Source organism: Hoplias malabaricus, chromosome 3, assembly GCF_029633855.1.
Source record: "Hoplias malabaricus isolate fHopMal1 chromosome 3, fHopMal1.hap1, whole genome shotgun sequence".
Classification (NCBI taxonomy): Eukaryota; Metazoa; Chordata; class Actinopteri; order Characiformes; family Erythrinidae; genus Hoplias; species Hoplias malabaricus.
The window spans coordinates 13,702,643-13,726,976 of NC_089802.1; the positions used below are offsets into that span (position 1 = coordinate 13,702,643).

The window sequence follows — 24,334 nt, forward strand, 5'->3', positions numbered from 1 at the left end:
GATTTTTGCCTGCTTCTTTAAAATTAGCTATTTTTGAGATTCCCATTTAATGGAAAGGGACTGAACAGGTTCTCAGTGGCAATTAATAATAAAAATCTAATATTTTGTAAGACTGATATGTGGTCCTAAAAGGTGATTATATTTTTTTATATATATATTTTTATTATTATTTTGAGCCACTCTTCTCAGATGTTCTTATTAGAAAACACGAACAGTTCCTGCTCTATATTCTCTACCATTTAAGGATTGTACTTATAACAGTATGTACAAGCTAAATATAATTCCACTGTTTTAAATAATAATGGGACACTTTAAAAACGTGGAAAAGTGAATTCAAACAAAGCAGGGGAGAACAAGAGAAGAATAAATGTATAAGAAAGAGATATAAGAGCTGTTCTGCCCTAAAATGTAACACCTTTTATGGAATGTAATGAATATTTAGCAAATTGTGATGGTGAAATACTACACTTATTTGTATATGCACGGAGTATGGCCTTAACACAGTCGGAATTAGAGTGTGTGCATGCAGGCAATGTCATTTAGAGCAACGGGAAAGACACAGCAATAGCAGATCTGAAATTCTCAAGGCGAAGCCTCATGCAGGGGGGAGGAGATTTTGGGGGTGCACGGTGGGTAGGTTGATAGATTAAGCGCTGTGACACCCTCTGAAGCAGGTATCATCATTCAGACTGGCAGCCATTGTGTGAGTATTATAGGACTACCTGCTGAGGATTAGCGGCAGCACTACACCTGTTCCAAGTTCTCATGATCCATATTAAAGTATCAAAACAAAACAAATTTATTAAATTAAAATAAATACACAGGGGGAAAGGGGAAACGTGAAGACGTGCAATACATCACACGGTGTCTTTGTGTAATAAGAAAAAACGGTAATGGCTGTGAAGGCTGCTCTAACAGAGGAATTAAATGGCATATTCTGCTTACAGTAAACGCATGAGGGTTTGAGGAGGTTTGGGGGGGGGCAAAAAAAGAAAAAAGAGAAAGACAGAGCTCTCTCTCCCCCTCTCAATCTTTCAGTGGAGCTGTGAAACAGATGCTGGCGAGAAGCATTAACAAAAGAGAGCGAAGCACTTCTGACCGCGAGCCCCTGTGCTTGGCAAGTCCTGGAGGTAATAATGGTTAGCAACCTGAAAAATGTTCTTATCTGAAAAAAGCTCCAGACAGTAATAAATGAAATAATTGTACTAAACACATTAATCCATGTCGGCTGGCCCCGGGGGAGGGTCTGTGTGAGCGTTAGAGGTAGTGAATGGCACTAACCTGCCAACAAAAAGAGTCTCTCTCTCTCTCTCTCTCTCTCACACACACACACACACACACATATTCTCGCTCTTTCTGTCCCAATCACACCCACTCACTCTCTCTCTCCTCTGCAAACAGTGTATTTTTTTGCCCTGCCTTTCGGGGAGCATGGCTCGTTATTAATCTTGCTGGCTTGCTTAGCTTCAGGCATCACAGCGGGGCAGCATCTGGGGGGGAGATGGGAGAGAGAGAGAAGGAGGGAGGGGGTATAGATGAGAGTATCTGAGTCAGGACATGGATTATGCCAGTGCAGTTTCTGTGTGTGGGTGCATGATGCGGACAAAGCACCCGCACACTTGTGAACGATCTTGTCCACGAGTAAATTACAAATATTCACATGTGATATCATCACTCTGCAATGTAAAAACAAATGGGAGAGGAGGGTAGAGGGAGAGGAGTGAGAGAACAGAAACGAAAAAAGAAAAATCCCTTTATAAACCCATTAACTCATTTACCATGTTCTAAAATGCCAATGTGCATTCCTCCTGGCCAGGCATGAATAACACACACAAGCAGACAAGGTTGCAGGCAAAAGACACATGATCCCTATGGTTTCTACCATGATTAGGGAGGAAAGGGGACTTAACATTTTCCTCCCCCCCAGGTTTTCAGTTTGCAAATCAGTCTAAAATCCAGACCCCAATTCACTACAGAACTGAAGGTAGTTGAAGCTGTTCTGCAGGAACTTTTTAAGCCTTACTCCACTTTCTGTGTTGAAAAAATGATTTACTGAGCTTACATTTATCGCATACAATTCAAGGCCAATAGATGATCCAGGATTCAAGCTAGGACCCAAATGGGACAGATCTGTCAGAGCTCCGGGAAACTTTGAGGGCTGGACATTCACCTTGTCTAACTGACCTTAAGCTTCAGCGGCCAGCCTTTATACTGACTGCTGTCTATCTGCAGGGCGTAAGAATGCTAGTCAGATTTAGGGGATGGATGGAAGGGAGCGCATCAATATTTACAATAACAGCCCGACTTGTATGTTAGACGCTATAGTGCAGTTCAGACACGCACGCCATGTACGGCACTGGCTGTCCGATTGTCTGATGCTGTCTGATTCGCTCAGGATGCCGCATCTTATCAAGACGCACGTAATTACCAATGCGCAACGACGAGGGAGCGCTCCAAATCAGCAAGCTAGCGCATTCCATGTCCGTTCAAATTTGCGGTAATGTCAAATATCGCTGTGCCGATGATACAATATGAGAGAGAGAGAGAGAGAGAGAGAGAGAGAGAAAGGGATGTGTGTGTGAGAGAGAAAGAATGAGAAACGGGGAGAGAGAGAGAGAGAGAGAGAGAGAGAGAGTGAGAGAGAGAGAGAGAGAAAGAAAGAGAGAGAGAGAAAGAGAGAGAGAGAGAGAGTGAGAGAGAGAGAGAGAGAGAGAAAGAAAGAGAGAGAGAGAGAGAGAGAGAGAGAGAGGCGTGAGCTCTTGCAGCAGAATGGAATGAAATGAAATCCACACACGCTTGTTGCTACAAGACGAAGGCAGAGGCGGAGAAAATACAGAGTTAAATATCATATCAAATAATCATGTTTTTAAAGGAAATCATATTAAGGTTGTTAAGAGGTGCGCCACAAAATGTCAGAACCGTGTTGCTTTCCCGCGCCGTCTCGTAGATGCGAGGCGACGAGCCGGAGGCGCGCGGCTATTTCCGCTGACAGAGAACAAGGCAGGGGGAGGAGCCTTGACCGCGCCGCTCAGCCAATCCTGGGATACTGGGCGGGGCTTGTTGATGTATGAGCAGCCTATAGTGACAGAGCACCCCCCCCTCACAATACCCCACGTGGGACGAGAAACATGTACACACGAACGAACGTGCATTGAATCCAGTCTGACCAATCACGGAGCAGCGAAGTGTTAATCTCGATGCGGATTGGTTGGCAGTTTCATACAGTTCTCTATTCATCGCGAAGGGCTCGATATTTTTAACCCTTAGCTCACTACAGTTTGAGCGCTTCTAAAACGTGGTCTTTAGTTTTGTATTACAGTAATTCTTTGGAGGAATTAAATCTGGAGATGAAAATATGAAACAGGAAATGTAAAACGCCAACCTTTATTGCAGTGCCTCCTTCCCTCATTTATTCACCTATAATTTATTTGAATTTTTAGCTGTGTTTACTTTCTTATAGTTTTTTACAGAACGTGTTGATGGCTGTATGCATATAAAGAAGTCACCTATAAAAGTCCTCGGGTCTGTATTTATTAATTAAGTTTCTGTGTTGTGTTTTAGTAGCCAGGCTAGAAGGACCATGATATAAAATCCCATTATAGCACTAATTCAGCAGAGAGCAGAGTGGAGGGGAAATGTCCATCAATTGTAAAAGCGTTTAAAAGAAAGATGGTTAATTGCGACATTGATTTGAGCAGCACACACATTTCTAATCTTGTTCTTTCTCTTTTAGTTCTCTGGAAGGTCCCATTTGCGGGGGCAATAAAATGCTGGTTAAAAATAGTTAACAGAGTATTATCCTATCATCTTCATAGTCACAGAGGCACCAAGACTGACAAACCGGGCATTAATCTTTGCTTTTTCTTTTATTTTTTTAAGGCTCTTGATGTAGGCTAGTCTTTCAAACCATCACGAAAAGCAATACTGCCACCTACAGGCTAAAATCGAGGTTGATAACTGATGGCGAGTGCTCCTGCCGTTTACCCTCTATGAATTATGTAGTAGAGGAACAATTTACCGCTGCCATTGTGGACGAGGAGGTCACGCAGAGCTGCATGGCTACCGCTGCAGCTTCCAGCCCCTTATAGAGCAGTTACAACAGCAGCCAACACAGTATCCTGTAGCCCGTTGCCGCTTTTGACTTTCTCTATTCTCATCTTTTCTCCCTCCTGAATAGGTCTTGCATTAACGAATGAGTGAAGGGACAGAGCTTGCATGTGTGAGCTGTTTGTTTATTCGAGCCATGAGTGACCGGTCTTCAGCCTTTAGTTAGCATTCCGTTTGCCTGGGCTAGTCATTCTGCAGTTAGGTGCTAGCCTCAGGTGCTAGCCTACCCTAGAATTGTTACAACAATGTAGTTTTTGCATAAAGTGTAGCTAAGAACAGTTCTCAACCGATAAATTGGTTCTACAAGTTTTGTTCATAAGTGTTATAATATAAGCCTAAAACTCTCGAAATTGGGGGTATGTGCTAATATCTATACAAAGCAGACACATTTACAGAATGTAGACAATAGAATAAAATCCAAATAAATTGGCATTAACACAGAACAAAAGAAAAGGGCCACAAATGCAGTGAAATTAATAAAAAATACACACTTGTTATTGAAGTAGCAGATAGCCTAAATATAGTTAATTAGCAATGTACATATACACATAGGCATTAAATATCAACAACATCTGAACGTGACCAATATCTTTATATATTTTAATAGCAAATACATGTGAACATGCATGATTCTGATAACATTGCGCATAAACATGGCCAGGCTTAATTGAAATATGTATATAGGGTAGAGGGTTATGGGGTAGAGAGGGCTATACAAATGGATAACCGTAGAGGATGAGGGTGCAGAATTGATGGAAGGAGAGGGGAGCCTCCGAGTCTTTGCTAGGGAAGGGAAGAAAGATAGCGAGTAGATAGAGCGATGGAAATGAGTCTTTGGTTTCTAAAGACAAGAGATCAATGGTGAGGGGGTCAGGGGAGGAGGGTGAGAAAAATTGAGGATGGGGTGAGGAAAGGGCAAGTGGGAGGAGGGTAAGAAAGAAGTGGGGAGAGAGATTGGTCAAGGGTGGATAGAAAAGATCATAGGTGGAGGAGGATGCAAGAGACAGAAAAAAATGAAAGAGTTGATGAAGAGACAGAATGATGGAGAGAAAGAGAGACAGAGCAAGAGAGGCCTACATGAGTCGGTAGTAGTGGGGATAGTGGGTTGCTCCCAACAGTGCAGAGGAAGAACAGCATTGCAGTTAATAGGGTAGAAAAGGCTGGAGGCTGTTAACTCTGAAATGTTCATTTTTAAACTCTAGCTCTTTTCTCTCTTTATTCCATCCACTCCTCCACCTCTCTCTCTGTCTCAGTCTTTCTCTGTCTCTCTCTCTCTCTCTCTCTCTCTCTCTGACAGTCTCGCTCCCTCCCCGGGCTGCGTGGTAATGATAGCTATTTGAGTGTCATCAGAGGAGCAGGGTAATGGGCTCTAAAGCACCATTTCAGAGCGAACCTGGCAGGGCTGGCCTCCCAAAAACATCTGCTCGCCTATCAAGAGCCACTGCTGTTCCAGCCTCACCACACACACACGCACACACACACTCACCACAACATATGACCACCCTGCACCACACTGGGTCAGTCTTAGGTAATGGTCCATGGCAATGCATTTGGTGCCGACCATCAACAAATATAACAATCGCGGTTATAATTTAGTTGTATTGAAAAAGTAATAAGACATAAAAATTGGTAGACGTGCCAATCCATGGGGTGAGGTTACTTATTGTAGGAGAGTATCTCAAGGTAATAGCAACTTTCTGTACTTCCTATATCTGTGTTTGACAGTAAGTATGTGTTGCAGACCGGCAGTAAGCGGTCTAAAGTGAGGTAACGTCACTCTTATGTTGAGTGGTTCCTATCACTGCACTGGAGCTTTCTTCTAATGTAAATCAGGCTGTAGCTCCACCCTGTAGTTTAATAACTGGTAATAGCAGCATATCATTAAAACAGAGTAACACATTTTCTCAGGTTCATGAAGCTGGATTCCTATGCTGAGGTTTTAGATGTTTTAAACACACTTTAAACTCTTATGTTGACTACTTTCTTCATTTTTCTAGATGTCTGGCTGAAGTAGAATTTTAAAACAAACAGATGGATATTTCCTTTAAAGACCAGGTGACTTAACATAACACAGAGTGGTGTCTCTAGACATCGCTAGGATATATTTCCAATTCTGTAATTCTACTGTCCTCTAGTGGATTTAACTAGTACTGCTCATTCATGCTTACTAAGTTATCTGCATAATTGACATGACACCATTATAAGCTTGTTACAAGAATATCAACAGTGATATCACAAAATGTAACACATTTGCACAAGAGTTGGTTCAGATCCCAGAGTGAATTATTCTTTTATCTGATCTTTCAAAATCTTCTAACACGAAACCACAAAAAAAAAAAAAAAAAACCCAAACCACAAGGAGTGGTTCAGAAAGGGAGGCTCTTTCACAACGTTTGTGTGTTTAGATCTAAAATGTACTTACATCATAGGAGCTCTGCAGGTCTCAGTAGGTTCTACCTGGCTGTGTGTACAGACTGTAGGATTAATCTGACTCACAGGTCACAGTAGCCTCTTTCTGTCAAACAACAAAGCCAAAAGTGTCAGTCAGGCTGTCCCTGGATTACACACTATACCAACTCTAAAGAGAAAAGGGTTATACAAGTCTAACATGGACAGCATTAAATAGTGTGATTGCTTATAAATGTGTTTTAAAGCTTCAAAGTTCTTGGCTGTAAAACGTGTTGTTTTGTTTTCTTATTTGTTAGAGTTTGATGATGGACAAAAATACACTATTGATAATTATTCAAATTAGTTTGTATGTTGGACAAGCCTTTATTTGTATATGTTTGTGTAAATGATGGAGGTTTATTCATGCACTTGTGGTCATTCACTGACAGATGGAAGGTCTTGTTTTCAAGAGAGGAGGGAGTTGGGGGCTGTTAGTGGATTAGATTGGGCTAATAATGTAGTGGGATAATTGAAAGGAAGATTAGGGGCCTCCAAGAGACTTTCCTAAGAGGTTTTCCTAATAAATATGTTTGGGATTTGAAATGAATGGACAGTACTTGCACCATCTTACTCTTACAAGGCTTAACAGGCTACAAAACTACTGTTTTGACATGGATTTTTCAATTTAGAAAATATATTTAGAAATAGAGGAACATAATTATCTTAGGGGGGAAAAAAACTTAATTTGGCATTTTATTTTTCTGTTATCTCTGCATCAGCTTTTCTGTACACACACAAAACATGTGTACAGCCCCCTACAAAGATGAACCACAGAGGCTGGAATCAGAGAAGCTATGTAACTCTATTCCAAGTGTGTGCTGGAAAACTGATCCCCTAGTCAGGCCACTGTCGCTGGGGGAGGGTTCTGGTTACCCAGCTTTGTGTCCCATCGCCAGCAGTAAAGAGCTAAAGACTGGGGCAGCGGATAAAGACACGGGGACCACAGAAAGGCTGGATTACAGGGCCCCTAAAGGGTCGGTGGTATAAGACAAGCAAGGAAGAGAAAATAAATGAAAAGAAACACAAATAGCCAAGAAGAAGGAGAAAGGAATAAGGTGCATATGGGTAAATGTTTTAAATTTTTTATTGCAATGTGAGGCTTTGAAACCATGTTACTCTGTGTTTGTGTTAATGGATGGCCTTAACTGTCCTTATAATCCTGCAGGAGCAGAAAATGCAGTCTTCCTAAGGGCCTGATTGACAAGATGTTGGAGGGCACCCGTTTCCATCCAAAGATGGAACACACCAATCAAAGTGGTGACCAATCGAGCGAAAACTAAGATATGAATGAAGGAAAAGGACTGAGGAGAGGAAAAAGAACAGAAATTAATCAAACAGACAGGAAAGAAGAGACAAGAGCTGCAGCAAGAGGGTGTCACGCTGTGCTTCTTGTCCTTCGACAACATCACTTTAGAAGATCAGTTTTTTTTGTAATCCCACAGGTGGCCACTGGAAAGACAGACTGAGCCCTAGGATACGGTGGTGAGGTGAACTGAGAAATAGTAGGAGCGAAAGAGGGGAAGCAGGAAGAAGGGAGTGAGAGAGGCAGAGTGGAGAAGGAACTGGTGGGATCAAGGTGACGTCAGCAGCTCACTGGATTGAGGTGTTGAGTCCTGCTGATTTTAATCTGAGCTGATTAGGAAACAGAAGAAAAAACCCAGAGCCTCAGCAAGCTCTCTGGGGAGCCAGACAAGAGCCGTCTTTTTTTTTTTTTTTTTTTTTTTTTTTTTACTTGGAGGAGAGGCCAAGGACCTTGGGGATACACCAAAAGAAGTCTGGAATAGGACAAACTAATAAGGAAAGGAAAGATATAACAACGGACAACAAATGAATTAGAAAGTGTCAGTGGACTTCACCTTTGAAAGGTACTCTTCATCTGTTAAAGATAAATTAAACTGAAAAGCCTGATAACACTTCAGAGAGTCAGTTTCACCTTTGCTCTTGCAGTCAACTCCTGCATTCACCCAAGAGGAACACGACAATGCCCACAAATGGAAATAAAGCCCTGAAGCTCCAGTTTGGGCTGATTAACCATGAAAACCGCTATCTGACCGCAGAGGCATTTGGGTTCAAATTGAATGCTTCAGCTCCAAGTCTCAAGAAGAAGCAGATCTGGACACTTGAGCAAGATGAAAAGGACGGCCAGGTAGTGTACCTGCGCAGCCACCTGGGTCGCTACCTGGCCTCTGACAAAGATGGCAAGGTGAGCTGTGAGGCTGAGACACGGGAGAATGACTGTAGGTTCTTAATCGTAGCACAGTCAGATGGCCGCTGGGCCTTGCAGTCGGAGCCGCACCTGAGATTCTTTGGAGGGTCAGAGGACTACCTGTCCTGCTTTGCACAGACCATTGGCGAGGCAGAGCTCTGGGCTATGCACCTGGCCCTTCACCCACAAGCAAACTTGCTAAGCGTAGCCCGCAAGCGTTATGCCCACCTTTCTGCACCTGAAGGTGAAATCGCTGTGGACAGCAACATTCCATGGGGTGTTGATGCTCTCCTAACTCTGGTCTATGTGGATGGCAAATACTGCCTGAAGACCAGTGACAGCCGTTTCTTAAGCAGTGATGGAAAGCTCTCTTTTGAAAACGGTCGTGGGACGGGATATACTCTGGAACTGAAATCTGGCAAATTAGCCTTCAAGGATTGTGAGGGGAAGTACTTGAGCCCCATGGGGCCAACAGGCACTCTACGCTCAGGACGCTGCTCCAAACCAGGCAAGGATGAGTTGTTTGATCTGGAGGAAAGCCATCCACAGGTGGTGTTTCAGGCAGCCAATAACAGATTTGTCTCAATCCGACAAGGTAAGTAAGTAATGCTGGCTACATTCTAGTCTCCTGACATAAATCTAAGATTAGAGATAGTCTTGCGGCAACAACAGATCATGTCTTGCCCGTGCAAGTCATTTGAAATCAGTCAGTCATTCCCCAGCTTTAAGTATGTTTAATGAAGTTGACATGGGAAAGAAAATGATATAGGAACGTCTTGATTGGTCAGATATTTTGCCTGTGATTTCTCAAAAAGTCCTGGATCTATCAGATCCCATGAACCTAGTGATGTCATATCAGAGGTCTCTCCTTACTCACACTCTTTGTCCTCCCATAGTAGTTTTGTGTAACATACCTCATTACTATTGCTTCGGCCATTATCAAACGATACCTATCCAAGACCTGCTGTGTGCTGTAAGAGAAGGCTGGACTGAATTTTTTTAATGATGCAATAATTTCTATTTTAGATCAGATCCACAGGGATTTCCACTTTCTCTGTCTGGTTTCATACCAGTGAAGCAGCATGACCACTTCTGTGTGCTTTGTAAATTCTGTCTCCTCTGCCTCAACATTTAGTATAAATTTCCCTTTAGCAACATTCAGCAGCCCTATAGTTTACAGGGACAGCACACATTAATCAGCATCACTGTAAACCTTCCAGATGTACAGATTATGGATATTTTTGTCTGTAATTTAGTGTGTCTCAGTGGTTTTTGCCATCTTACCACACCATAACAAATCTCATCTGTTACTTACACAGACCAACTGTGGCCTACACCGTAGACCCATGCATTATGAGAGATAATTGTGGAGTATAGGGATCTTTTAAATACACTCTTGCCTAATTCTATGACAATAATCTTAGTCAGGTAATCTCACAAGTGATCCAAATTTGCAGTTGGTGATATTTGCAGTTGGTCAGCGGCACAGTGGTGCAGCAGTGTCGCAGTCTCAGGGATCTGGAGGTTGTGGGTTCAAGTCCCGCTCCGGGTGACTGTCTGTGAGGAGTTTGGTGTGTTGTCCACGTGGGTTTCCTCCAGGTGCTCCGGTTTCCTCTGGAGGTAGGTGGATTGGTGACTCAAAAGTGTCCCTAGGTGTGTGTGAATGTGTGAGTGTGTGTCACCCTGTGAAGGACTGGTGCCCCCTCCAGGGTGTGTTCCCGCCTTGCGCCTAGTGATTCTGGGTAGGCTCCGGATTCACCACGACCCTGAACTGGATAAGCGGTTACAGACAATGAATGAATTAGTCTACATCTAGTTAACTTAAGCATAAAATTTTTTTTTGTTAAATATCTTTTAAATGTCGATTTGGCACAAAATTGCATCCCAAAATTTCCTAAAATACACTCGATTCTCTGACAGTTTTACTCCAACATATAATAATTCCCCATACGACAGTTTCAGTGTTAAATGTTTGTCAGTATCTATACATAATCACATGGGGTCCACGGTAGGAATTTATTCTCCATACGCCCAAACATTTGCAGACATCCTCACAATCCAATATTTATTCTAAAATGAAGGGTGTTAATAGAAAATTAACTCTTGCTCCAATACTCTTCTAAGAAAGCTTTACTCTAGATGTAGAATATTGATTATTCAGCAACAGAACTGTGGAGTCAGGTTTATACTGAATGAATAATTTTGGATCCCAAATCTATTTTATTGTGTTTTACCACGGTAGAAAATGCTAATTCTTTGCTCCACAACCCAGTTTTGGGTGGGGACTTAAAAGATACATTCAGAGACTTCTCATTGGGCTTGTTGACCTTAATTTCGTTTGCAGCTGCGATGTACACTGAAAATGCTTTCTATGGAGATTTCCCAAGCTTATATATGTAGTAAGTATTCAAATTAACTAATTGTACAGGATGCCTGGATATATGTTGTGAGTGTAGGGCATGAGCCCAATGTTACAGTGTATCAGCTGTTTGTGGAGCCAGAGAAAATACTACAGTAAGACTGAGTAAGTTCAAACTGCACCTGCTTTGTGCCCATTTTCCAACTCTTCCTAGTAACTGCCTTTGTGAGGTGTTTAATCCTCTATGTCTTGATCATATCGCCGAAACTGCCAAAATGTAAAATGTTGTAGACAATAAATGCTAATAAACGAATAAATAAATCTGTCACCATTATCATATTTGAGCTGATTGCAAACCTTTAATCTGATCATAGCTTTTCACATAGTTGTTAGCTTTAAACGTGATTAATTTCTATCTGTTGGTTTAGCATTAAGCGATTTAATAATCTAAGGCAGGTGTTGAGTTTTATGGTAACAGTTGTTTTAACGGATGCTTTGACTTTTTAAACAGATGGTGTAACACAAACAGAGTGCAATGCTGGAAGGATTTTTTGTTTTGTTTTGTTTATTCCATTTTGAGCTGTATTTTTGGGTGGTGTTGGGAGATATTAAGTAGCACATGCTGTTGCAAGAATAAAATTCAATTATTATTATTATTTTCAATGGTAAAAAAAATCACCAGCTGAATTTCAGGACCGTAACAGGCCGATAAAAACACTCCCACATTAGTACACAGAAGATATTGCACCTTCATGTACTGTAATAATATTGGCAAGCTGGTAAACAAAAGGCTCTGCACATGAGCTTGACCTTAGCAATATAATATAGTGCAACTGTCTGTTCAGCTGCACAGTGCTTTGTTATTCGGCCAGATGCTGCTATTTTATATTCGCTGGCTAAGTAAACTGATATAAAACACACTGCATATTTTTGTTTTCTATCTTGACCAGGCATCTTAAGTTGAGTTGGTTGTTGCAACGATAGTGTAATGTAAACTTTGCATGCTATCTACAGCATAGTGTTCCTGGTAAGCACTTTAAGCCACCTGCAATAGATAAATTACTGGAGAAACTGATTGGCTTTGAATATGCACTGGAGGAAAGAGAAGCTGAGTCAGTAACAGATCCCGTTCACTCCTATCCACTCCTCGTATCAACACAATCACAAAAGTGCACACAATTATACATTCCACCATGGCAATGCCCCTGTCTTTTTGGTGTTGAGATAAGAAGCAGGAAGTGGATGCTCCTGGACCCACTCTGATACATGTACAAGCATGCACAGGTGCACTTTTAAACACACACACACACACACACACACATACACACAAAGCGGTAAGGTGCGATAAATAATTGAGTGGACAGGGTCATTTCAATGATGGCGGAGTCTGCTTTCAGAAACACAAGCCTTCCGCTGCCTTTCTTTATCTGGGGACCGTGCAATGAGATGGTCCACAATAGGGACGCAAATCAGAGAATCCTCAGGGAGGGCCAGTCTTATGGGTCGACAGGCCAAAACCCAATTGGGGAAGAAAGACAATGGAGATGTACCACATCCGATAGAGCACAAGAGCCTGTGAAGAGAGATCAAGTACTGTGGCAATGAGTAGAGACATAATTACTTGTTGTGATGGTACCCTTATTTTCCCTACACCCACACCCCCTTCAGAGAAAGTCTCAGAATAGCAACTGTAGTTACCCTTAAACTGTGAATATCTCAGTTATCATAGTCAAATTACTAATCATTTATTGTTGCTTCTGAATCCTGCCTTATCTCTTAACCACTGTGCTTTAACTTGTCACTCTCACTCTTCTCTCTAAAATATTACGCAGGCGATAGCATGGAATGTGGGTCAGAGGTACATGCCAATCAATCACAACCACCAAGAATGGAATATAATATTGCACATAAGTTTTCTTTTGATGCATTTGCTTGCTTAAGAACAATAGTAGTGTTTACAAAGTTGTTTTATGATTGAAATTATACCCCTGATAAATGATTGCATTAATAATTCAATGCCTATTTAATTAAAGGATGGGAGATATCTCACCCTTTTGTGGCGATGGATTCATGGTATTCAGTTCCATGGAATGTAATGCTGTATTTCTGCTCTTGAAATATTGACAACTTAAATGTAATTTTGCCTGGTGAAAGATGAAGGCATGACGCATCACCAAAATTTAGATGTTTTGGTAGTGGGAGAGAAATAGAGGGAGAATGGTGCACGGCAGATGGAGTAGTTGCAGCTAATGAGATAGAAGCATCTCTCACCATCTACTGCATATTCATCCCATACAAAAAGCAATTAAGCTAAAGTAATTCTGCTAATGGATGCAGCAGTTCATTTCTCCCAGAGAGTAGCTGCATGATGAAGGGAGGCCAAGATGACTTCCGACAAGTCCTCCAATCAGCTCTGCAGGTCTGGGGTTCATTAAGCCCTGGGCGTCTCACTCCAGGATGCAACACAAGCTTAGATGATCTTGTAATCAATAATGAGAAGTGACGTTGGATGGCAATTTTTCAAAATCGTTTCTCTGATCATTCGAATAACTTTGCTTAGATTGGGGACTTGTTAGCATGGATTGAATTGGCAGAGACGGGTTGGGAGTTAGATTAGGCTGAAGCAAGTATCGAAGAAAGGGGGTTGTGGTGGTTGAGGTGATGGGGAACCCATCCAAAATGAGAGATTATCCCCTAAGGTAGGAAAGATGGGATGGGCTCTAGTGGACAGATCTGTTACCTTTTCTTTCAGCACTTTCCAGTATTGCTGAGGGCATGCTTATTTGCCTGGAAGAAAAAAAGAGGGTCCTAAAGGATGAGATATGTGGTTTGTGTGTATATTCAGGTCTCCACACTACATTTTCAATATAGCAAGGAGAATCTAGTAAGAAGAAAGCTAGTTTGACAATTGACAGTTGCTTAATGACAGTTGGTAAACCACAGGAGACAGTAGCTTGTGGCATTACATTACCATTTATAATTAATCTCTGAGAAAATGTCTTGATACATTAGCGGTTGACAGAGTATTTCCAAGAGTGCCAACCAGGAACACCAGGAACTGGACATCAGTTCAACCAAACTTTGGTCAGTATGTCAGTAAGTAAATAAATGCAACGTGTGCGGTCCCCGTTTGCATTGTTTAATGGTGTAGGTGTCTGACAAGGTCCACAAACACTGATCCACTTGCCCCAGTTTGCCTAGAGCCCTCTGCCTGTCTCTGTATCTGTGGCTACTGTTACATTCTCCAGAAATGGGTTAGTAAATTGAGAGGGAGGATTCTGTGATGGGCCTGAGGTCATGCTGAAGCGTGCAGGATTGAGCTTAGTGGTCATCACATCGTGGTGGAGAACTGATCAAACGTCTAGATAAAGGGAGAGTCCAGTCACAGCTGGGCTCTCTGTTTCTATCTGATGTGTAAAAGTAAAGCAGAATCAGACATGAAATTGGAAAATGAAGTGTAACGGGACACAGAGATGAAGGACTGCACTGAAATATTACCTGATCAAAAAGTAAAAGAAAAAGCTTTTTATAGTCATATAAACTCTGATGGTACTCTGATATCATTACGAAAAAAGGCTTGTGTTTGTGGTACGTAAACTAACTTTGTGTACTCCAATGGTAACTAAGCAGTCCATGTTTCTTGTGCTGGTCAAATGCAACATTTGATAATTATTGGGGGGTGAAATAGAGAAAAATGACAAATGCACAGAAAGGAATATAAACACATGCATAAAGTATTGAATTGTGAAAAGCCATTGAATTGGCCCTTGCAGGTTGTGCTGCTAGTCCTGGTTTCTCTCTCTCTCCCTGTGTGTGTCTCTCTCAGCAGGTCTCCTACCCCCTGCTGACTCCTATCCAAAACATAGGCATCGCTTGAGCCTTTTCTTTTCTTCTCTGCTCAGAGACTATGACGGCAGAGCTGAAGGATTGTACATACGCCACTCAAAGCTGCTTATTGAGCCCCACGGTGCAGCTTTGCATTTCTCCGCAGACAGAGCATTAGCAGAGAGAGAGAAAGAGGGGGTAGGGGGTGCGATGTGCCGGAGAGGCAGAAGGATGACAGAGTGGTAGAGGTAGGGGGTAAGGTTCAGGATCTGGGCTGTTAAAGGATTAAGAAAATAATCAAGGGATATTTCTGGATGCATCCACTTTGGACCTGAGCGACTGCAATCTGTCTAGGGCATTTTGACTGATGCCATTTGTTTCACAACAGAATTAAAAGACAAAAGCACTGCACAAACCAGGCTTTGGGTTACTTAGCTTCTAAGTCCACTGGAGAAGTTAATCTCTAAGATACATTTATATACAAAAGTCTACAAATTACTGAGGAGCAATATGAAATTTATATCAGTATTTTATTGACAATAACAACATATAATTTATACAGTCTATGGACAAATGTATTGGGATACACCTCCCAATCAGTGAAATCAGGTGTTTCATTTTTTTGGCACAAATAAAAAAATTAAATCAAGCACCTAGCTGTGCAGTCTGCATTTACAAACATTTGTGGAAGAATGGATCGTACCAAAGAGCTCAGAGAATTAGGAGTCAGTCGGGGACTTTTCTTCTCTCTTAGATATTCCATGATCAGATGTGAGTGATATTATAGAAAAGTGGAAGCATTTTGGAACCTCAGCAACTCAGTCACAAAGTGGCAGACCTCACGCTGTGTCAGAAACGGTGCCCTATTCACGATATAGTGCTATATATTTTGGGTTTCCGCCATTTTAAAGTAGTGCCTGAAAACATAGTGGGCAATATTCAATGCACTCAAACAATCCCACAATGCACTGAAAAGAGTAGTGTACAACAGATATCATAATCCACTCCTCTGTTTGGTAAAAACCCACAATCATTCGCTACCCTCCTGAATTCAGATCCCTATAATAGTGCACTATATAGTGAATAATGAACAGGGATCCATTTTGGACACAGGGACAGAGTGTTGTCGCTAGGTGATGAGGCATATAGTGTGTACAAGTTGCCAATGTGCTGCTGACTCAATAATGGCAAAGTTCCATTCCTTCCCTGACATGATCATCAGCACAAAAACTGCACCCAGAGCTTCATGACATTGGTTTTCCTTGCTATCAAGCTGCATGCAAACATTACATCACCAAGCATAGTGTCAGGTATCAGAGGAAGTGATGTAAAGCATGCATATGAATTTAGAATGGGAGCTTTAGGTGTAATGTGTACAGCCCCATTTACTCATGCACATTATCCCAGAAATTGTCCGGACTGTACCCAAAGGAGCTGTATGTGTGAAAGCTAGTGTCCGTAACATTTGCACTAGACATTACCTGGATTTTATTCTAGTTCCCTAGTACAATGTCTGGGTAATGTCCCAGTGAGCGCACGTGTGAACAGACACGCTAATGTTCTGAAGAATAATGCAGTGCCTTACAGGAGCCACTGAAAGGTGTCACCCCTCATTTCTTTAATACTTTTCTATGGAGATAATGCAAGGTACACCTCCAACTGAATATGGGCAACCTTTGGGCAATTACTGTGAATCCCAATTCTCCCCTTAACCCTACCATTTAGCACTACCCCTCTGTTCTACTTAGGGGTAGGAATGTCTCAATACTTGTTGGTTAAGAGAGGTAGAGCAGAGATGTTACATAACTAGCAAATATCTACAGATGTCTTAATCTTTCCAGTCCCACCTTAAAAGGTGAAGCATTAAGTTCTAGCGCGTGTGGCTACTGCAAAATATAAGTTGGAACTGGATGCTCTCAACAAAGACAGAATAAATAGCAGACATCGGCTTCATATCTTAGAGTCAGGAGTGGGTAATAATATATGATGTTGGAAGGCTTCTGAATGCACAATGCCCTAAATGTAACTACGTTAATTTCTAAAAAATCAGATATACAGCTGTAGTGCTGGTATCTTGTGTTCTGTTAGAACTATCCTTTTTTCTTTTAAGTTCAGCATGCTTTTTTCCTCTCAGGAAAGCATTTCTTTTCCATGTTCTTATATTAACTAAAACATTTCTGTCTCATTAACAGGTGTAAGCTAGGGTGTTCTTCCTCCTGGTTTTATAGAGAAGTGTAAGAAATATTTAAGCGTAGTACTATTATCATTCTCTTGCTGGAAATAAAACTCAAAGTGGGTTGATAATTAAGTGTTAACAGCATACATGTGCAGATTTGTGATCTTTTTTCCATGTTTTTGAATTCCTGAATTCTGTAAGTCTCCTTTGTTAAGTGTATCTTCCAAAGAAATTTCTTTTGCTTGTCAGTGCAGACATTTTTAACTTTATAAACTTTCATGTCACAACCCCAGGGCTAACTGGCATAGAATCACAGCAGAATGCAACATGGCCTCAAAATGTGCCAAGGTCACTGATGCCATATATGAAGGTTGATACAAACCTTCAGTGGAATGGAAAATGTTCGGTCATACTGAAACAGCTTCAATAGTAATACTCAGTGGAAGCATATTTCATAACCAATATTTTACATTTTTTGTGTAACTCTGTGCGGCAAAACCAAAGACTATTTAGTATCTCAGGTCATAATTAATGAAATGGAGAATTTTAAGGCACATTGTACACCCAGTAAAGCTCCCAGAAAAGGTTATTTGACACAATGCCATTGAAACAAGAACCTTAACAAAATGTTTTTTCTAGGTTGTTCAATCCAAGTAAATATTTACACTTCAGTTGCGTTTTGAGAATTTGTATCATGATATGTATTTCTCTTTATTGAATTTTTTTGTTTTACTTATGTAGAGTATTAATTTGCCAGGTCAGATATATTTCTAAAATGATTTGAGTTCTCAAGTTAGAGTGTCTGTGATACACGTCAGTCACATTTGTAGTAGATACTGATGTAGAATTTCAAGGTTCAGGTTAATGCTGAAGCCTATTAGAGTAGGTTCATCAGATCATTCATTCATTATCAGTAAGCGCTTATCCAGTTCAGGGTCGTGGTGCGTCCAGAGCCTACCTGGAATCATTGGGCGCAAGTGGGAATACACCCTGGAGGGGGCGCCAGTCCTTCACAGGGCAACACAGACACACACACACACACACACACACACACACACATTCACTCACACACTCACACCTACACTTTTTGAGTCGCCAATCCACCTACCAACGTGTGTTTTTGGACTGTGGGAGGAAACCGGAGCACCCGGAGGAGAACAGACAGTCACACACAGACACACAGACAGTCACCCGGAGCGGGAATCGAACCCACAACCTCCAGGTCCCTGGAGCTGTGTGACTGTGACACTCCCTGCTGCTCTGTTCATCAGATCATCTTCCTCAGAATTAAAGACAGGAGTATAGGTCAAGTGGGATAATAAATAAATAAATAAATAAATAAATAAAAATCCCTGAAAGCAGTTAAAAATTTAGATTGTATTAAAAATATAACTCATGTCCACAAACTGGGCCACTTTTTCGATATACAGAACATACAAGTTTGGTTGATTTTCCAAGAGAAAATAATTACGCATCCTCCACAGAGAATCAGCTTCTTTTTAAGGCCCAATTACTGTTTATTTGCTTAATTTAACATTTAGAGTAGGAATTAGGAAATGTGGCCTGTGTTCTGGTAAATTTTATATTTGATGAGTTCTTTCAATATGCTACACTCATTAGAAATATATAAAACAATACACTAAATCAGTCGGCTATTATTTGATCAAGGATGTTCAAACTTTCTCATACACGTTTATGTGAAATGTAATGGTGTGTCTGCTCTGTAGCTGCAATTGTTCTGAGTAGGCTTTGAACCTGTCATGACACTGATCAGGATGAAGCAGCTTCAGATGGCTGAATGGATGGATAAAGTGTTTGCATGTTTTCTATTTATCTCTCCACAGGTGTGAATGTCTCGGCTAATCAAGACGATGAAACAGACTTGGAGACATTTCAAATGGAGATTGAAAGGGACAGCAAAAAGTGCAAGTTTAGGACAAATGAAGGCAACTACTGGACGCTTGTAGCTCACGGGGGCATCCAGTCCACAGCCACAGAAGCGTAAGTAGGATGCGACTTTTATAGAGTCTTTGTATTTTTATGAGCACCAGGAACACCTTGTGTATCACTTCAATACTCCAATGTGTTGACTTCGTAATTTCCTATTAAGGTACTCATAAGTCCTGCTAAAATCCTATAAAGTGAAAACATAACAAATTATACTGTCTCCTGTGTGTGTAGATGTGCCAACACCATGTTTGAAATTGTGTGGCTTGGACAAAGGGTGGCGCTCCGAGCCAGTAATGGAAAGTACGTGTGCACCAAGAAAAATGGACAGTTTGCTGCAGTCAGCGACTCAATAGGTGAACGCAGGTGTTTACTGGAAATGGATGAAAATGTTTGATTAGAAAAGCATATGAAAGTGATCCAGTGTAATACACACGCATTTTAATTTAATAATTAATATATTTCTTATATCTTTGCTGTCAATTAAAAACGTATCTCAAAATAGTAACTTAACAGAAGAAGTAGGTAGAAGTGAATGTAAAAATATTTTATTCCAAGTAATTTTGGAGCATTTCTATTGGTCCATTCATTATGAAATTTTCACATGATGTGAAGGATAACTGCTGTGTTCAAATGATTTGGTAAATTAAAAATCTACAGAAATGGAGATACAGGTTTTTAATTGGACAGTGATGATACCTTTTATTGCATTTCCTGACATTTATTATTTTTTAATTTCCTTCCTTGCATAGGGGAAGATGAGCAGCTTATTCTGAAGTTGATCAACAGGCCCATGCTAATTCTGCGAGGGGAGAATGGCTATATATGTCACCACAAGAATTCAAACACTCTGGACGCCAACCGCTCAGTTTATGACATCTTCACATTACAGTTCAGTGATGGGGCATATCATATTAAAGGTGATATTACTGTAGAGATTGACTGAAGTAATTATTTAAATTGGCAGTACGGTGCTCCGTCTTCCTCCCACTGTCCAGAAACACACGTTGGTATGTAGATTGGCTATTCAAATGTGTCCATAGATGTGAGTATGTAAGTGAATGTGTATGTGTCATCCTGCACCCAGTCCAGGGTGTGTTCCCGCCTTGCACCCAGTGATTCCAGGTAGGTTCCAGACCCACCGTGATCCTGGACTGGATAATAATGTTATTTTTAAACTATTACTGTAATTTGACTGTGGTAATGAAGCCTAATCTTACTTTTTACACATGTACAGTAACCCAGAAATATTCCAGAGTTTACCCAAAAGAGTTGTGTTAACAAAACATTTGTCCTGAATTTATCCCACTAGCTCCCTAATAAAAACTCTGGGTAAAATCAGAGTCAGTACATGTGAAAACTGAGCAAAACAAGCAGCACATTTTCTGTTGCAAAAATCCTTTGTGAAAGGATCACACTGGGACATATTCCGACCTGATACTCTAGAGTTTCTCTAAACATTCTCTGGGGTTCATGTTTGAAAGAGGCATCAGACTACACTGCTGGTTGGCCGATTAACCGGGCCGATTAATGCCATTTGGAGATAACTGGTATCGGCAATACCTCTGCTTGCGAGACCGATTATCTAAAAATGCCTACAGACTTAGCCGCAGGGAGCTGTGGAGCGATGTTAGAGCTCCCCTTGTGTCCATTTCACCATTCTACATGCAAATGTTAGTGAATGGTATGAAACATGCCTGGAGATATAATGTCTCCTGAGAGAAGATTAAGCCTTAAATTCCTATTATTCAAAGCTCAATATTATTTAATTGGCCACTGAACAATGTTTACTCTCTGTATAATCAGACTGATTCCGGGCATTTAGTGAAAAAATATGCAAGTAATGTTATTTGGGAATTGTGTTAGCAAGCCAGCTAAACTAGCCAGCAAGCTTAAAGGGCTTAAACATATATTGTTCTTGTCCCAACTCAAGTCTACTAACATAAGAGACTGAGTGATAGTTTTAAGATATCCAATGTTACTTACAGTTGGTTACATTTACTAACAGGAGATTTGTTGTCTAATGTTAACAATCAGAAAGCTATCTTTAGCATTATCAACTTGCCAACAGCATTTGTAAAAACGAACGTTATGTAACGTCTTACATACAGTTTCATTTTAGGGTTGTGTGTGTGTGTGTGTGTGTGTGTGTGTGTCTGTCTGTCTGTCTGTCGGTCTCTCCCTCTGTGTGTACACCAGCTTGGAATTGTTAGCTTAACTATTGTCACCTGTATTCACTTGTTAGATGACATGAACAAGCTGTGCAAATAAAGTTATTTTTTATGTATTTGATCACTTTGCTACTTGGCCTTTAATCAAATCTCTAAACAAACCTAAACAAACTTACAGAAGTATGTGTCTGAACAGTTTTGGCAAGCTGGTGTAAACTTTAGTTAGAGCTCTGTTACTGTAACTCTCACCCAACCTGCTACAAATGTTAATATTTGCCTAAATTTCCTCAGTCTTCTAAATGTTAACATGTTTCTCGTATCCTAAATGACAGCAATTCTAGTCTAAAACCATTCGTGGTCAGTATTATATACATATAATAATAAGTTACATATTGAATAATGCAGATGAATGATGTGATTTGTGATAAACCGAACCCTGTTCTCCCTTAAATACCTGAACGTATTTCTCTATTTCATTAATTAATACAATATGTTTCTGGCTAAGATAACCATGTATATTAGACTGTATTGTGCATGGAATAATGGACTTATACATGACTTATCTTTTACCCAAATACTGACCTGGACTGATGGCTGGACAGAAATCTAATACTTTATGGATTTTCATTCATAAGTTTTTATACAAAGTTGTCTTTTCTTGCCTGTGGACATTAATTTAATTGATATGTTTTTTTATTTAAAATAAGTACACTGCAGAATGCAAATATCAGAGACAGTGCAGACAATAATAGTGCTAAATGTTCATTTAAGTTCAGCAATTTTGTATCAAATTTATTACCGTTATTATTGTTAATTAAATTGTATTCACCCTGCTCTTTAGTATCGACACTGGCCACTAAAAAACCCTAATCGGTCGACTACATTAGACAGTAATGCAATTCCAGCGATGATTCACAATTAAATGTCTTTTTCAGTCTATTACTATCTGAGCCTTGGTATATTTTGTATAACATACATCAGTTTCCCAGAAATTAAACATGTAATCGCCTTGCAGGTACAGGAGGAAGATTCTGGTATGTTTCCAGCAATGGCCTGGTTTGCTCAGATGGTGATACACCTGAAGACTTCAGCTTTGAATTCCTAGAACATGGGCGAATTGCAATAAGGGGCAAGAATGGGAAGTATCTGCGTGGAGACCAGGGGGGCACCCTAAAATGTGACGGAGTGAATGCAGACAGCTCATCTCTCTGGGAATATTGACACCTAGTGGACATTTTGGAAACTTATTCTCCTGCCATCTGAAATTGTGGACTTCTGTAAATAGCAGGGGACATGGAAAACTTGATTACATGTGTTGAAATCATACAGGAAGTTTGTGGGTAAAATGTAATTTTCCTATTCAGTCAACAGTAGATTTGTGTCAGTATTCTGGGCTACCTATATCTTCATTCATTTTTTAATTGTTCCCCTGTTTCAATATTAAACCAATATCAAAGACTGACCACCCTTTGAATTTTAGTTTCTATTTATATTCCATAATCATCTTAGACAAAAGATTTGTGTAGAATATTTTTTTCTCTATGTTAAAACATAGGCTTATATACAAACATGTAAAAGTCGCCCTTTTGTGTTGTTGCTGTTTAGCACTACTTTAAATGTCACTCCTTAAAAGTATTTCTCTTTGATACAAAACCATTGTGCAAAGACCCAGAGCCACTGTGGTCTTCAGCCAGTGGGCCTTAACCAGTATTTTAACTGTTCTGTATGTTTTCCCTCTATTGTTTATTTGCCTTTCTCCCTATTTATTCTTGCCAATGCAATGGACACAAAAAGACAAGTGTTAGTGTGCTGCGGTCATGTTTTGCCGTATGTGTAATATCATGAGTAAAAAAAATGGTGCATTCCACTTTTTTTTGTTACAGATAATGAAGCCTCATCATGCAAATCATTGTTTTCCTCTTACCATCCAGCAACACACTGTTTCTCTTTAAATTTCAGATTTAAGCAATTGGTTGTTCTGTTCTTCCCCTAGTTTTTAAAAGCAATAAAAACATCATCTCAAGAATTTTGAGTGAATTTCACTAGTGTTCACAACAACAAAGGAAAACCATGCAAATGAATTTAGCTTGAATATAAAATCACCTGGACTTGGGGGTTGTGAGTTCAAGTCTCGCTCCGGGGGGCTGTCTGTGAGGAGTTTGGTGTGTTCTCCCTATGTCCATGTGGGTTTCGTGCTCTGGTTTCCTCCCACGGTCCAAAAACACATGTGGATTGGCGACTCAAAATTGTCCATAGGTGAGTGAGTGAGTGAGTGTGTGTGTGTGTGTGTTGCACTGTGAAGGACTGGCACCCCCTCCAGGGTGTATTGATTTTTTTTAAGAGACTATCAGACATATTATTTAACTCTTTCCTGTTTTTTAGGAGTTATTTATATCAATTAGCTCTTGCACACACACATAATGTGCACACACACAAAGACAGCTTCTATCAGGAACAGTATGTGCTTCAGCTGTAAGAGTATTGGGTAGTAGGTTTCTATTTGATAATTATATCTCAGTACATGTAGCATAGGTGTAATTTCTTGACATGGGGAGTAAGAGTTTACTCAGTTTACCCAAATTTAGACTGGGCCCCTACCTAAATGTTTTTTCATGATTTTCAACCGTTGGATGGTTCTTTGCGATTTTTGTCCCATAAGCAGAGAGAGAGGAAGCCCAGCATGTCTGACCGATTGACGTTGTTGTTGTTTTTTACTCGGTTTCTGATACTGAGGCTTTGTAAACCCATTAGACCAGTTTCCTGTGTACAGACTGGAGAACTAGCAAGAGTGGAAACAATTTCTGAATTTTCTTAAATAGTTTTGGATTACAAAAGTGAAAATCCTTTTAATGCATTAAGATATAGTAGAGTTATGTCTAGGAATCAGGGACTTTTTCCTCAATAATACAATCTAAAGTTATTTTAATTACCAGAATAAATAGTTAATCAATGGCTGCAGGGGGAGTGTAATACTTTAAAGACATATTTTATATTTATTTGTTTTGTGAAATACCTACCTTTAGCAAAGTCAGGGGTTTTCAGCGTCAAAACGTCGAGGAAATAGTGTAAAACAGGAAAAACGTCGACCAGTCTTT

The 24,334-nt window shown here is 40.4% G+C and overlaps 1 protein-coding gene and 1 long non-coding RNA gene across 2 annotated transcripts; one reads left to right on the forward strand and one right to left on the reverse strand.

Annotated features, from left to right (window-relative positions):
- Nucleotides 1-1,358: 1,358 nt before the first annotated feature.
- LOC136691121 (uncharacterized) lies at nt 1,359-24,334 on the reverse strand. Its single transcript, XR_010801833.1, has 3 exons — nt 24,257-24,334; nt 6,530-6,622; nt 1,359-1,490 (listed from the first exon to the last, which is right to left on the reverse strand). It is a non-coding gene; the product is annotated as an uncharacterized lncRNA (long non-coding RNA).
- Nucleotides 8,418-22,573, forward strand: fscn2b (fascin actin-bundling protein 2b, retinal). Its single transcript, XM_066666369.1, has 5 exons — nt 8,418-9,356; nt 18,966-19,122; nt 19,303-19,424; nt 19,821-19,988; nt 22,255-22,573. Exons 1-5 carry the CDS (start codon nt 8,537-8,539, stop codon nt 22,458-22,460), a joined length of 1,473 nt encoding a protein of 490 aa, XP_066522466.1. The 5' UTR covers nt 8,418-8,536; the 3' UTR covers nt 22,461-22,573.